The 16,411-nt window shown below is 36.8% G+C and overlaps 1 protein-coding gene across 19 annotated transcripts in view; it reads right to left on the minus strand.

Annotated features, from left to right (window-relative positions):
* Positions 1-647: 647 nt before the first annotated feature.
* Positions 648-16,411, minus strand: part of CLOCK (clock circadian regulator) — a 67,469-nt gene continuing 51,705 nt past the window's right edge. For 17 of the 19 annotated variants that reach the window (XM_054823345.1, XM_054823347.1, XM_054823340.1 and 14 more), the window contains 12 exons: positions 15,539-15,621; positions 15,207-15,313; positions 14,544-14,691; positions 14,251-14,326; positions 13,287-13,428; positions 12,819-12,919; positions 11,821-11,910; positions 10,765-10,923; positions 9,151-9,357; positions 8,584-8,792; positions 8,034-8,301; positions 648-5,957 (listed from right to left, as the gene is read on the minus strand). In XM_054823345.1, the coding sequence (XP_054679320.1) occupies positions 5,775-5,957; positions 8,034-8,301; positions 8,584-8,792; positions 9,151-9,357; positions 10,765-10,923; positions 11,821-11,910; positions 12,819-12,919; positions 13,287-13,428; positions 14,251-14,326; positions 14,544-14,691; positions 15,207-15,313; positions 15,539-15,621 (1,773 nt within the window). In that variant the 3' untranslated portion in view covers positions 648-5,774. The remainder of the gene's footprint in view (positions 5,958-8,033; positions 8,302-8,583; positions 8,793-9,150; positions 9,358-10,764; positions 10,924-11,820; positions 11,911-12,818; positions 12,920-13,286; positions 13,429-14,250; positions 14,327-14,543; positions 14,692-15,206; positions 15,314-15,538; positions 15,622-16,411) is intronic. The other 2 variants (XM_054823351.1, XM_054823350.1) reach the window with 1 other exon arrangement.

The following is a 16,411-nucleotide window of genomic DNA, read 5'->3' on the forward strand; positions in this document are numbered from 1 at the left end:
CACGTTACCACCCAGCTCTTCAAAGCAGGAACTGCATGCTCTACGCGAGTCCCGCTCTCGGCTAAATGCAAGTCTCCTTCCTTTGTCAGGGGCACAGCCAACACTTCAGATCACCTCTATTCCTTTAAAAAATATTCTTCTTTGACAATTCCCCAGCAGCAGAAATACCCAGGGAGGGGAGTTGAATGAATTAAAGACGTGAGGGAAGGGCTATGCACCTTCAGAGAGAACGGGGACATATGTGCAAGGATACAAAGGGAGTTTTAAGTTGTGCACATTCAACCGAGCACTGCTGGGGTAAATTCCAAGGCAGTAATGTAAATACACAAATCAAAGGTCTCTAGCCTTTAGAGGGGGGCATCAATTTATAAAGAGATACAGAGAGAAGACAAAAAAAAATACAGTATGCGTTTTTACTGAAATCTCACAAGTCATTTGTCTGGGTAGGGGAGAAAAGATAAAATTGACACCAAGCAACTTCTCACAGGTCGGTTCTGTGGGCGGGGGAGAGAGAGAGACTTTGTTACCGTCGTGGGAAGGGGAAGAGAGTGCTTCACTCTGGAACTTGGATAAAATCGACATCAAGCAACTCAGGGAAAAAACCAAACTTCTAGAACCTTAGAAGCTACAAAAAGCAAAATTTTAAATGAGTTACATTTATTCAGTTAAAAAATTGACAGTTAGTAATGGTCACATGAACACCAGGGAACTGTATCTACATTTCCTGACGTCAATATGAGCGGCACTAGGGTTTTTCTGTTTGTTTTCTTTCACGTATACAAATCTAATGCCAGTTAAAAAAATACAAAACAAAACTGAAACCCAAGACACTGTGAAATCAACACTGCTTAAAAACTTAAAATTCAATCTGATATATTTGAAAATAAATAATTTTTACCTTTCTTATTAAAAAAAAAAAAGACAACTCGCCAACTGCTTTCAAAGCAGTAACATCTTTAAGACCATTCCCAGAAGTGTTTCATAAATAATTACCCATTGATTGTCTATTAATGCAGCATCTCTCAGTCTCAGTTGGGGTCTCTGTATTAGGCCATACAATATTTTGTTCAGACACAGTGTTTTGTTTTGTTTTTTTTTTTTCTCCCCCCCCTCCTTTTATTAAGTACAATTTCTTTGAATATAGCGTATCATGCTGGCAAATTCATGCAGATGACATAGCATGAAGCATAGCAGAGCTTAAAATCACCTGTTTAAAACAAACAACAACAAAAAAAAGAGACAAGGAATGTAGTGTTAAAAATCATGATAGTGAAAAAGCAACTATCCAGTCTCATGGACAACCAAGACAATTTCAAATGTTCTCTCACAGTTGTCTCATCTACTATGATTTGTTTAAATATGTCTTTTTTAATCCAAATTCACTTAATTCTCTTCAACATTTTCCACTAGGGATAAGTAAAAAAATAAAAAGTTAATTATTAAAACTAGTCTCTTTTCCCTTTTAATCAAAATAACCATTTTCCAGCCCTCTGACTCTACATCTAACTTTAATAATGATTTCAAATAGAGAAACTTATGAATCTGACATGGTTGACATCTCCTGATGCCACAACATTTAAAACACTCATAATAACAATACCTGGGTTAAATCTCTGAAAATATAAATGGTTCTTGAATTGACTTCAACATTTGAAAAAGGCCACATCTTAAACCTTCAGAACGTTTTCACACAAATTATAATCCTGAGGGACACTTAGAATAATCGAGCAGGCAAATGAGTTTCCAGATGATTCTCTCTCATAGGCAACTGTGCAACTTAAAAAGTCTCCTTCTGAGGAAGCCAACCAGCACCATTAATCCCTTTCCCTGGCCATATAAAACACAAAGCCAACCGGTTTTAGAAGCCTTTTTAATCTTGCACTTTGAGCCTCAAAGGATCACCATATTAAAGAAACATTTTCCAGAAATGTCTCTCTTGACAGTTTTCTGCATGTTATTCCTCGATGCCCCCCCTTTTTTAACAGTTTCACTGACTAAAGAAATAAACTGCCTTTCAAATAGTCTTTTCAGTAAAGTGCTTGTTATTACTCAAAAAAAAAAAAAAAAAAAGAAAAAACAAAAAGAGAAAGTGCTATCTGAGTCTTAAGAGAATTTCTTTTTCTGTGAAAAACTGCCTGATATATAGCTTTATTTTCTTCACTTTTACATAAAGCTGAAATGAAACCTATCTCTTGTAAGGATACTGGGTTACTAATTTTGGTGTTTGGCAGTAGGCAAGCTGCCCACAGAAGGTGGTGACACACTGGAACCGTAGTGCAGAAGGTAAACCTTCTAGGTGAAATGGAAGGCATATGGAGAGCTCCTACTAGAATCCTTTCATTTTTATATACAAATATAATATATATTAAATACAATATAAAAATAGCTATATTCTTTTTCTCTGAAGTTATCCTAGAAGCTTTTCTTCAAATCCTCACCCATTGCAGGCAAAAAATGTCTGTCGCCTAAACTCCATGCAACTATGCCGTCTTTTTCACTCCGTGATGTATCACCAGCCCCTCTCTCCATAAATACAATCCTCTCCTTAACAGACTCTGTCCCTTCTGTCAGAGTCATTCTGTAATAGTTACGCTCCAGAACCGCAGCATCACAGCATTCGTTATCGTGCTATTTGTTAGGATGTTGCAGGTAAGTCTATGACTGTAGTAAACGAGTCGGGCAGAAGCAAAAGGCTGATTAAGAAACAGGCGATGGCCTGGTCCTCTTTCCACTACAGATCAAGGCCAGTTCAGCAATCGATTCAGCAACAGGGAAAGCTGCGGACCCTTTAAATATACACTTTTTAGTCACTAGCTGTGAAACAAAGCATCTGCATCCTTGCACAGAATCTGGACCAAGTTCTACATACTCGCTTTTGTAAAAATTTTGCCTGATTCCTGGCACTAATTTTTCAAACGTGTGCTGTATTTTTCCAGTTACTTTGAATTTCCCCGTCTTTTACACTTTCTCTACTAGCTGTTAGTTCCGTAATTGAATGACCTCTCTCCGAGGTTACAAAAAGCTTCTCGATCAAAGCGTACATTTCTAGTTCTCTTTCAACAGCCGTGCTATTGTCATCATCTAATTTCTCTCTCACCTAGTTTAGCCTTTTTACTGACAGACCTATAGCAGCACACCAGAGTATTTGGGAAGGGGGAAATGGGAAGAGAAGTTTAAATGAAGCTTTTATATAAAAAGCTGCATCATTAACTGTCTGGCTGGTATCTCTATTTTCTGTAATTCTCAGTATAATAGCTTAATAAACCTATTTTACCACTATTCAATAGTTCTATGAGCACTATTAAAGCTCTCCCAGTTTTCTTTTTTAAGTGCTATATTATTATTGTAATTCGTTAAAAAAAAAGTTATCTAACCTATTTTCCATTAAGCACAAGTACTGATAGCACAGACCTCTAGTCAACGCAGCTTAATTTAGAAACAGGTGGAATGGCGTGGTAGGGATAGTAGAGCAAGGCGGGATTTCTTTACAGAGAACATTACAGAAACAGGTTTCTGAGAATGATTCCAGCGCAAAGAATGCCAGAAATCCCTTTAAAGAAGGGGAAGTGTTCCTCGCTATGTTTGGTATTGGCATCTGTTCCTTGCTCCAAGTTGCAAAAGGTTTCTTGGAGCAGAAAGCAATCTGATTCTCTTTGGTACTGTGTTTCTCACACTCTCCTTCCTTGTTCACTACTGTGCTTTTTGGTGCCAAACTCTTGCTTTCTAAGTGGGGAATAACAACGATCGAACGGTGGGACGTGTGCAGAGGCAAAGGCTAGCCTCAAAACGCAGCCAACGGTATCAAATGCTTGGCTAAACTGCTATTACCTTCCCATGGGTTTGGTTCATCCATAATACAATCAAACTGTTTCATAGTACAAAATAGTCCATTACCATTTGGTTACATTCATCCAACTCCTCTTCAGTATTCAAGATTAATCCAGCTTTCTCTCCCTAGTACTAATCTTAACTCTTTTACTGTTTCTGTTCTTAATTATCAGATCTATCAGCATTTATTCATTTTCCTCTGAAGTTCTGGTTTCCACAAACTAGTACCATAAAAACCTACTGAACATTTACTTAAAATAGCACATCGTATCTGTTGGAACTTTTTATTTTCTTTATAAAGTGAAGTTGCCTTCTGAAGTCTTAGTTCAGTGATATCTCTTAAATCAATAGCCTGGTAGTGTTAAATGCAATCATGACCTCCCCCAACACATGCTTTAAATGCTACAAAAATGATTAAAAAAAAACCCCAACAAAAAAATCAGCTTACTATTCCTCCTCCTGCAAAAGGAGTTCTATACTTTTAGATTTTTTGATCTTTTAAGAGCATTACCTTCAAGGTCCGAGATTTTAGAGACTCCTCTCTTTCTAGCTAGTGTTTGAGGGGGAGTACCACTCAAAAATGCTCATGTTCTCAACTCAGACCATTATTAAAATCAACACAATATAGAAATATCTATGAAGCAGATACACAAGCTTGGTTGACAATATACTAAGACTTCAAAATTGAAAATGGTTACAGATTCAAGACATTGTAATTCAAGATGTTCAACATTATCACCTGAATTAAAATCAAGGCACTATGGGTTTTGCTGTTGTTGTTAAAATGACCCTGAATTAGTTCTGACTAATTTTTGAAGGAGAATAAAAAGATTCCAACATATTTTAACAAGTTACAATTCTCACCACAGAGAAAGTGGTTAAAAAGTGCCCAAAAGGTTATTAAATGTAAATATATTTTTTTGTGCAAATTACTCCTATAACTGAAACATTCTTGAAAATTACTGTCTTTTTTTTTTTAAACCTTTTACATAAATATTTCCAACTATGAACTATATCAAAAGATAGCTTTGGGGAATAAAATTCCAAACCATCCGCAAGAAAGCAGTGCAAATTCCTATTTTTTTCAAATAAAACAATGAATTAAGTATGAAATGATGGATGATATTCATGAATCTGAATGTCCTGAACCCTGATGCATGATCACCAGTTCAAACAGCTTCATCAATAATTTAACCTCAAGAAGTCAACTAACCAACACACTATACCTCACCGAACAAACCCTGACATCACAGACAAAGCACAAACAAGAGACTTGTGCCCACATTAAGGGTGAAAATAATGATGCATCATGTTGTAAACAAAAGGGTAGAACAGAGGAAAACATTAGTCTGAGTATGGCGTGAGAATTTAGGGAAACATGTTCAAACCTACAAATAACAGATTACATTTTCATGCATCATATAAAATATTTTGCTCTTTCTCCTTTTATGCAGACATATACACAATATTTTACAGCATCTGTACAACAGAGAACTGGATTTCACACAACATTTTCAAAATATTTACTGTCCCGTAATCATCTGAAAAAAATTAGATGGTTTTTGGACTATATTCCTGGCATTTTTTTCTGCTAATTCAAACAATTGCTCCATGTCCATTTTAATACTTTAAAAATGTACAGGATTGATAAAAATACCAATATTTTCAGCATCCCTCTCATTTCAGTCACATTTTGAGATTTCACCTGGACAAATTAACACATGGCAGCAAATCCTTTAGAACACAGAAACTGGGGCAACTATCAAAGTTGGCCATGTCCCCATCATCATCTTGTGGCTTTTCTTAACAGATTCCGGAAGTTAGAAGTAGATCTCAACACTGTGGTGTTAGAAAGCCTTCGTACTGCTACCTCTGTAGCCTCAGTGCAACTGTTTGTGGAGCAGCCCCCTTCCTGGTAGTTTGCTTCAGAGAGGCAGAGCCCCGCACTATTGTGGCTGAACTTTGGAAGGATCGGTCATCTTGTCAGTTCTATGTCGTGAAAGTTGCTGCTGCTGCTGCTGAGACTGATGCTGCTGGTGGTGGGACTGAGTAAAAGTGCTTTGTTGTAGTGGGAAAGCAGCAGAGAGGATAAGTTGAGCTGACTGATTTCCATGAAGTAACCTGGATGTCTAAAACACGCAAATAGGAAAAAAATTGGTTTTCCTGCTGCACTGAGAACTGCGGGCCTAGCTGCTTTTTAACTCCTCACAAGGATTCAATCAAAAGAAACTTCTGACTGGGTCATTTCACCTAAGCAAACAATGCAAAGATTAGTTCATACCAATAATGTTAATTAAAGCATCCAACCAATTAATAAAGCAGCGGTAACTGGTCTTCGTAAGTTCCCATGACAATGGGTAGGAACCCACGGCAATTTTGTCTCCCTTTCAATCCACAAGAGCACAACAGGGTTTAAGGACTAACAAGTGCAGGTGGTTGTCATTGCAGTCAAATGAGAAAACAGCACCTGACTTGGCACAGAACACATGTATCCCCCCAGCCAGAATGAACAGACAAAGAAACTGCTGTGTTTGCAGACCCAAACATCCCCTTTGAAGGGCATTAATTATTGGAAATAGTACTTAGTTTTAATATTCATTTTTGCAGAGCCAAAAGATGATGGTTACTGAAGAGAAACAATGAAGGATGGAGAAAAATGCACTTGGACGTCTCAATCCAGAAACATGTTCTGCAGCAGAAAGTAAACTACACCTGCTGCACCCACAGAATCAGACTGTAAGAAGCCCCAGAGAGCAGAGGCAGGAAAAGCAGGAACAGACCTTTGGAGATCTTCATCTTTCACAAATCTTCTGTTTTTCACCAGAATTAAGTCAAAAATGTACAAACAGTTTAATTTAGAAACAGAGCTACAGACACTACCAACCTGCTAAATAGCATTGTTGATACAGTATTTATCCAAGTTGTGAGAGAACACATTCAAATCTGCGCTCTGGTTTGATTCAGTTCAAGCATCTCCCACTACAGAAAGGAGTGCTGAAATTCAAATCACTAGGTATTCTTCAGCTCTCTTTTTGAGAGTCAACTTGCAGCAGAAAAGCCTTTGCCTGATGCATGACTGAAACTGGTATGCTCCATGAAAGATTTTTTCCAACAAGTCAAAATTTCCTGTCAATGACCCAGTGAAAGACAATTTTACTCAGCCCTAAACAGAACTGTAACCATTCCTTGTGCGTATAAATGTAGGTTAACCCTTCAATTACTTACTGCGTTTGTATATATTCCACCTATGCACAGGATCCCTCATTTAGTGCGAATGGGAGACCATACATAGTAAGAAAGAAGAAATACTTGCAAAATAAGGATTTTTAACTATGTATACTCTTAAAAAGTAAAAAAACAAAGTGACATTCCCAGAATAGTTAAAGGATGTGAAGAATGTGCACAAACTACACCATGATAGTTACACGGAGTTTATCTTTCTTTGGAGAAGGCAACATCAGAGGCCAAATTAAGAATTTTTAAACCTATGCACTCTTGGAGACAGTTCCTCTCTAGTGCTCTTGCTACCACTACCTCTCCCTCACCAAAATCACCTGCTGGGTGAGCTATGAGCCAGCGATTAATTGCAATCAACAAATGGCAACAGGTTCCCCATCAACTCTTTCTACCTTCTGTTTCTTTTCTTTTTGACATTTCCTATCTCTAAGCTCCTTGGGTTTTGCCTTCCTTCTCTTTTGATCCAATCTCTCTTCTTTCCCCACTAAATTCAGGTTCTTCTCTACTCTCTGCTTACAAGGTTACTTGCTGCTCAGCCTCCCCTGTAGCCTGGACAGATGTTCATGTTAAGGGGACATGTCTTGCTTTGGGCTGCATACACTGCTTTCCAGATTTCTGTTTGAGATCATCCCTTATACCTTCTTGCACTAATATGTGAATGCAAAGAAAGTGCAAGCTGTTTTAAAGGCAAACAACTGTTTCTTCATCTCATGATCAATCAAGAGTAGCAATTCAAAGGGAAGAAGATATAAGATAGGACAAAGCAGAGAGTGAAATTGCAGGAAAGACTACCACTCCTTTAAGTAGTAAGATTTTAGAAAATGGCTACAGAATAAACTTATCTCATGCATCAGGCTTGCTTACAGGTTACTATTTTAAGCTGTTTTCAGATAAAGCACCCCTAGGATAAGCTAGCAATGCTGAAAGTGTCAGGACTTCAAAAAAATTTGTGGAGAATGCTGCATTACCTGTAGGAACTGTTGGGGGTGCTGGGTCAGCTGGGGCTGAGCTGGTTGCTGAACTGTGGTGAGCTGCTGCTGATGGTCCTGCTGACTTTGCTGCTGCTGCTGTTGTTGCTGCGTTATTGACAACGTCTGTGGCTGCTGCTGCTGGGCAGCAAAAGTGGGATAAGCTGTCACCACCTGTCCCATAAACATAGTACTTGGTACCATTACTGCTCCACATGCTACTGGGGCTGTGACAAGTTTTGTTACAAGTTGCTGACCTTGAGAAAATCTGTTAATAGAAAAAGACATTTGGAATCCCTTTAGGAAAAAAAAGCATCAGGAGCACTTGAGAAATGCACATTTGTCAGGTTCTTTCTTTGCTATAACAACACAGGTTTTGCTAAGTCTGAAAACATTCTGGGCAAAGTTTAGTTTAACAGTTGCATCCATACATAGCTAAAATAATAAATCGTGATTTTTTTAATACTACTTTAGTTCCTTTTGTATATGATGTAGCTATGTAAGCATATCATTATAGCAAGTCATCAGAATATTGGTCTTGAAGATTTACCTGATTTGTCTGTCTTGTGTAAAAGTGGTCACTGCAGCAGCATTCTGGTTATTGTTCTGTGGTAAGCTAGAAGGAACCTGGACCACATTTCCTGTTGTTGGCTGAGAAATCACCATAGTGTTATACAAAGGTGCCGAGACTGTGTTCTGTGACTGACTGGCAAGAGAAGACTGTTGATTGTGTCCACTAAGTACATTTTGTTGATTATGCTGAAAAGAAAAAATATTTTATTAGATAGCAATTTGAAAATAGTTACAGCTGCCCTCCTCATTGTCATCACCCATACTTCACAACTGCCAATGTTTTTCTATTACAAATGAATTCTTAATTTAAAGTACGCCAGTATTTCTACTGACTGAGGATTTGGAGGTGGGACTGGCCCTCAGACATCTGAAAATCTCTTAGATTTTCAATTGTGAAACCTGGAACATGAAGAAACTAATACAACTCAAAGGACATTGTTCAAAAAATGATTTCGAAGGGGGATGTCGGGGAAGCTATTGTTGTGGTTCAGCTGTGGTTTTGAGCATGTACTCTATCCAGCAAAATCAATAATGAGAATTTCACCTGTGTTGCAGTACTCTGCAAAGGCTGTTGCTGTATCATGTGTGGAGTACTTATATGGCCTGTGTTCATCCCAGTTTGAGTCTGATTAGTTTGAACAACTTGACCTTGCATGTTTATTGGCGTAAGTTGCTGAACATTTGAAGAATTTCCAGAAGCAAGCTGCACGGAACCAAAGTTGAGTCCAGAAGTTGACTGCTGCAAAAACATCTTAAAAAAATAAAATCCACAAGTTAGCTTTTAAGAAAAATCTGTTAATTGTTCAAGATGTTTTAGAGAAACTAAACATAATTATTGTAAGTCAAAGTAAGGCAAAGTTTCATCTTAGTTGTTAGAAGTGTCGAAACAGCATTGCAACCACTAAGAGCAAAGGGCCCAACTCCCATACAGGGTCAGTATTCAAAGACTCTACTGTAACTGGTAAGAATCAGAATCCTGATTTCTAGAGCCCTTTAAGGTTCAATTTTTGAAGTAGTATTTAGAGACTAACTTGTAATGTAGTCTACAAATGTCTAAAGACAAAATGTATTTGAGATCATATTTCTATTTGTAGGATCTCCAGCAGTGAAACTAATTCAAATGAAGAAAATCTCAGAATCAATAGAACCAGGCACAGCATCAAGAACGTAATCTTCCTTGGCAGTCAAGAAATCATAATGATTATACTGAACTTTCCAACACCATTGTAATAAACTGAATTCAGCACAAAAATATTGGAGTCTTTACAAAAAGTTAGGCCCACGATTACCCAAGACAGGGTAACATGGTAGAATGTGCAGCACTTAGGTATTTTCCCTACTTTCCACAATCCTGAATAAGGTCCCTCCGCAGTGCATGGGAAGAGAGCTGTCAATCGCTCCTTCTGAGGCATCTATAAGACAGTCTGCTGCTGGCAAGCTTACACTAGACACAATACAACACTGAAAATGGCACAGGCCAGAAACGCCTACTGTTTAACAGAATTTAAACAACATATTCCATACTTCCAGGAAGTATTTTTTTCTACTTTTTATTCACAATCCACACTGAAAATATTTAATTATTTCGTTAAGGTGTATTTTAGTTTTGGGTGGGTTTTTGTTTGGTTTTGTTTGTGGTTTTTTTTTTTTTAACTAGAAAAACCCAATAGGGTCAATTCTTTTCTTCCAAAGACAGCTGCTGAAAAGAGAATGACAAAATTAGAACAATATATGCTGGTTAAAATACAGAAGTCAGGTGGTTAGCTGCTAGACTGAGCAATGCATCCTCCAGACTTCATGTCTTTTTCCTGGCTCAGTAACTACTTCAGTATACCATGCAACATAGAACCACTTCACCACGAGGGTGTGTAGGAGGACCACAGCCTCAAAGTTCGGTAAGTTTAAGAAACAAAAAGTATGAATTTGACAGCCTTGAGCTAAAAGAGGAAATAAATGCTTACCTTGCACATTTTGGATTAATATTCTAATGGCTGCAAAACTTTGCAAGAAGTAACAACCAAATACTGTGTCCTTTTACATTCAGGTTTAGGCATAAGCTAGGCTTGAGCTGCTCAACATTGAAAAGATACAGCATCAAAAATGAGACTTGGGCCTAAATTCTCTACAGATCAAACCTGTAAGAGTTACACTAACTCACCTGGAGCCCTTGACCGTGGACAATTTGAAGCTGCTCTTGAATCTTACGTAACTCTTCCTGCTGCCGATGAATATTTGCCTCTATCATGCGTGTTCTTTGCTCTAGCTGGTCCTTGAGATGCTGCATAGCTCCTAATTGAGCTGAAAACTGAAACACAGGCTGTAGTGCAATGAATAAATTAAAAGCTGAGCAACAATAATGAAATTGTATTTACAAGCAGTAAATACACTCCTCCACAGTGGCAAACAAATCAAGCACTGCTTTTTAAAACTGCCAATAACCATATCTGAGGACAAATTCATTAGTATGAAAATGTCACAGAACTCACATTTACTTGATGTCACATTTAATTGATGCATCAGAATTGGTGAACTACAAAAAAAAAATCCATAGCAAAAGAAATTGATTGGTGTCCAAATCACCAAGATTCTATAAAAAGCCTTAGTCATTTACAAGGTACTGCAGATATTAAAGCACTCTCAGGTTAAAAATTAGAATTGTACCAGTTTACAAAAAAAAACCTGACCCAGAGCTAAAACACATGTAAATAACTTGGGAATACCCTCAGTCACAAACTGTTGAAGAGAAATTGAGTTTGCCACTTCTGCTCTTCCCTGGACATCTGCTACGAGCTACAACTCAATGCAATCTTTTGATACTTATATCTTATCTACAGGACGCAGACCTTCAGTTGGACCTGATACTGCTGTTCTAATTTCACAAAACTGTTTCATAGACTAAGTTGCCTTGTGTTACAAGCATATGTGTAGAAAGTTAGCAGAATAGTAGATGGATTTTTAAATTCATATCCTAAAATATTTTATCTTGTGTTATCTATGTTTCTAATGGCCACAGCTGAAAACTATATCCACACAAGTAACAGAAAGAAAAAAAATAAAGGAAAAGTGTGAAATTAGGGAATTTGCTCATTTCAAGATAATAATGTTAAGGGTGACTTTGGCACCCATGAACTCAATTTCTGAAAGAGAAATTGACCTTACATTCAGAACAAGACTGTTTAAAAAATAATAAGCAATAAACTAACTTAATCCATACCTGGGGCATGCCAGACTGGAGCTGTAAAGTTGCAGGCTGAGACATCGCTGGCTGTGCTATTGGTTGTCCAAGAGACTGGGAGCTTAAAGACTAAGATTTAAAAAATTGTTCCATAACTGGAAGAGACTGAGCTTCATACTTGACATAAAATATTTCTTTACATAGTCAATTCCAAAATAGCATCACATGTACGTATGATAAAACCAAGTAAATGTTTGCTGAAATATCTCACCTTATAGAATTAAGAACACAAGAGCAATTGATTATATACATTATGTGTGTGTATATATCTCTTTTCCACTGCTAAAAATATATAAAAGCAGTAGGTATAAACCATGAAAACCAGAAATTACAATTACAACTGTTTTAAAAGTCTTATTTGTAGTAAGGGAAAAACTTTTTCAACCCGTTTGGTAGTTGACACCTTTGATTTATTCTAAAACTAGTAATTTTAAAAGATGCATATTTTAATAAACATTCTATTTTTGATGTGAATGTATTAATTCAACCGGAACATAAGCACCAAGTACATGAAGCATGACATTTTCTTATGTTACCAAGATTTCAGAAACTCTACGAAAGTATTCACTAATATTCTTAGAATCATAAGTCTACATGAATTCTCTACAGGGATACACAGCATTACATTGGCAATTATATATATGTGTAAATAATTGCTTATATACGCATATGTATTAAAAATGCAGAATCGTAGAAAGAAGTTATGTGAGTGAAAGCCGAGATTAGTACACAATCTTGCAAACCCTAATGCCAAAAATTAAATACTTGTATGCTTAATTATTGTATTCACTTAAAATGTAGTATACCCAAGTTGGATACGTGACTATCAGAATTATATCATCAATATGCAAGTGAAACTGTTACAGTTTAAATTAGGTGTTTTCAGAAGCAGTAAAACAAAGGTTATATGGATTTAACAATAACTTTTAAAGGTGAATTACACTGATTAAGTACAACATTTTTCTCTGAAGAGTTACCTGACTACTCAGAGATGATCTTCTTTGTGCAGTCTTTTCATGACCAGATAAGCTTTGCCTTGGAGGAGTGCTAGTGTCCACTGTCATTTTAGTTGGTGTTGCTGGCAATGTATAGTTACAACAGAAAGAGACATGTTAATCTCATTTCTGCAATGCAATAATCAAGCCTTTAATGAATTAAAAAAAAAGCTTAAGGCTTGGACTCTTTTTCTACCCAGACTATCGAACAATAATGCAATCTGATGGACTGAAATAGGCTGCTGTTGTACTTTTTGAAGTAGAAGTCACTACACAATCTCTGAAAATCTGAGTGGTCAGCAGATCTCTGAATCATCAAAAAGGACATTTTCATTTGCACACTTTCCACAAAACGATGATTAACTGCTAGCTATGCATTTAACTCAAGTAAGTAAAGCAGAAAAAGCCTTCACTAGGAAGGCAATTGTACTTTCAACAGTTGGTGCTTACATGAATGATCTGATACTGCAGTGTGTGAAGATTTTCTTGAACTCCTGGAGGAAGCAGAAGGTGTAGGGCTGGTATCAAACCTTTCCAATGCTTCTTTGAGACTCACTGTGTTTATGTGATTGTCAGACCCAGAGTCCTGACTCTGAAGAGACACACACAAACAACAATCACTTTATTTGATTCAGCATACAATGTACATTTCTGTCAGAAATTATCTAAGATGATGCTGTATCTAATCAACCCCCTTACACAGGTGACTGTGCAGAAGTAGTGGCCTGTTTGATATCTGTAAGCTCAGTTGCCATTTGCGGCATTTATCCTTGGAAAAGTAACCAAACTAAAGCCATATAAGCCTAGAAACCAAAATGCATGCAGACATAGGCCACAAATTGACTGCTGAGCTGACCTCCTCCTTCTCTAGCAACTCAATTCAGTCTGAACACCAGTGTAATGAGTGAACAGCTTATTCTTCTGAGAAAGGATTAGTTAACTCCACCAGAAGCAGCACTGACAGATAAAACTTGAACTGCCACAGGAAAACATTTCTGAGCTGCCAAGGGAAAACACGACAGAGCATCTGCACAAGCTGGCTTTGTGTATTGACCTTGGTTTTTCAAATTATGGGTGCTTCCAGTAAGGAAGAAGATTTATTTATGAATCAAACTCTGCAGGAATCAGATCTTAATAATGACATATGGATGTTGCCATGTTATAACTACACGCACAGGAACTCCTGAAAAGAGAAGGGTAAGTGTTCAGGGCAGAATACAGTTAAACACACACCCTTCCTAAACGTCTTTGATCTTTTTAAATACTCTTATTAATTAGAGATCAAAATAATTACTTTATCTGCAACAGGACAAAACACTTCTTGCTGCTGTATTTTGCTTATATATTATTTATAATATATATTATATATTATTTTTAGTATGAAGTAAGAGGTAAAATAAAATTAGACACTCACTTTATCTGCTGTTATCTCTGGAAGAGACTCCTCGATACCAAGTTCTCGTCGTCTTTCTGCTCTGACTTCTGCATAACTAGAAGAGCAAACCAAATATGACTACTGTATTTGGATGATTTAAAAAACCTCAAAAATCAAACTCCTGAGAAGTACTTTGCTTACAAAGTATCCCAGGAAGTTTTCCAGTGATTCTTTAAACTGCTATGATTTCTCTACCTCCAAAAATACCAGCAATACAGCTCCCGTAACCATTAGAATTTCTCTGATACGGATTTTTTTTAAAGATAACCTACCTTACAACAGTGTGCGTACAGACAATAAACTCTGGCCTGGAATTCCACTGGTGATACGTGATATAGTAATGTGTTTGCAGCCAAATCCACTGTTGTCCCTTTGTAAGGAATCTGTAGTAACATGACTTCCCTTTCCCATATTGCATTACTATAAAAGTGAAGAATAAAGTTTACTGTCTTTCCAGCCTGCAAATATTGCAATCACATAATAAACATTATTTCCTAACTTCATATGGCCCAAACCCATGTCCAAATCCAGTATTATGATAATGACTATGAATAAATTTAAAACTGTAGCTTTCCTCAAAAAAAATATTTACACTGCATTTTTCAGAGAACTGCAGAATCCAAACTTCCATTTTTCTGTTTTTTTGTGTTTTGTTTTGTTTACATATTGTGAAAAATTTATGTGCAAAAAAAATCTAAATACAGCTTTATAAAGAAAAACATAAAAATTAAGTTAAAGTTAAGTCTGTTCTGTAGTTCTGTATCAAAAGAAAAAAGATGCAGGTCAGCAGTGCAATATTGTCAAATGAATGGGAGTAAAGACGCTTCACTTAAATATATCGCAGAATTTCACTAGAACATTTGTACAATTTAACAAACTTTAAACCAACATCTATAAAGCAAACTCGTTTATTGTAGCAACTTAGTCATACTCACAATGTTCGTGACATTTTGCCAGATTATCTAGATCATCCACATGATAATAATCATAGCCTGATGTTCCCAAAACTTCAAATGGAAGATAACCTATTATCGGAGGTGCCCTAATTAATACAAAAATTAATGTCATTTTATTTTCACACCAAAAAAACCAACCAAAAATTATTTCATTATATAACTTTTCTTGTTTACAGTATGTGCTCTGAAAAAAATTAAAAATTAAACCCAACACAAGCTATGAGTAGTTAATGCTGATTAGTGAACTCTAAATATTATAGCCACCACTGTGATTCAGCTACTATTGCTGCTATACATAGAAGGAATTGCACCTGTGATCCAAGAATAGGAACTTCCATTCTAAGCTATGTCTAGATGTGAACTCTTCATTGGGTTCTTCAACAGTGCACATTTCCTAAAAAGTAAAAAAATAAAAATCTCTCTCAAAACTGCTCTATTCTAATGCATAAGCTCTTTTGAAATTCAGACTTACCTAAAGTTAGTAGATAACTCCACAATAGTGATCATGTTATTTTTAGACAGTTTCATAGTTTTTGCTTGTTTAGATGCATAGTGCTGAGGTAGAATCTAATCTCAGCTGTGCCAGGCTGACACTCAGTTGATTTAAATGGAACAACCCCAGCATAAGATTAAACTCAAGCTCAGTATCTACAAGCACAGTAGTACAAGCAGAAATCAATAGTTCCTGCAGTTATGCTTTTAACTTGTAACAAGCAAAAAAAGAGATGAAACACTCCCACCAGACACTCTGCTTACAGTATATGCTTATAATGGGTAAAAAACCAACATTAGCAAGATGGTCACATTATTCTGACTTTAGGAATAGGATTCCTCCTTTTAGTGAATACAGAGTACTCTAAATCACTTTGCCTTGAGGGCACCAACACGTACTACAAATAACACACTATTCTTGTGTCTAGAACTCATGAACAGTAAGAGAATGACTGTATTTCCACTATTGCAACAAATCCTCACGATATTCTGTGCATCGCTTTAAATGTATTCCGCTCAGACATACGCTCAATCAGTGCATGTCAGTTGATTTCTATTATCCCCTTCCAGAGAGGCAGAGATGCCCCACCAAGTACTGTGCCTCATGCTGAGACAGTAACTAAGCTAAGTACCCCAAGGCAGTCGGTTCTTTTTCAAACTCCTCTAGCACTGCCTTACAAGAAGAAAGATGG

Source organism: Grus americana, chromosome 4 (genome assembly GCF_028858705.1).
Source record: "Grus americana isolate bGruAme1 chromosome 4, bGruAme1.mat, whole genome shotgun sequence".
Classification (NCBI taxonomy): domain Eukaryota; kingdom Metazoa; phylum Chordata; class Aves; order Gruiformes; family Gruidae; genus Grus; species Grus americana.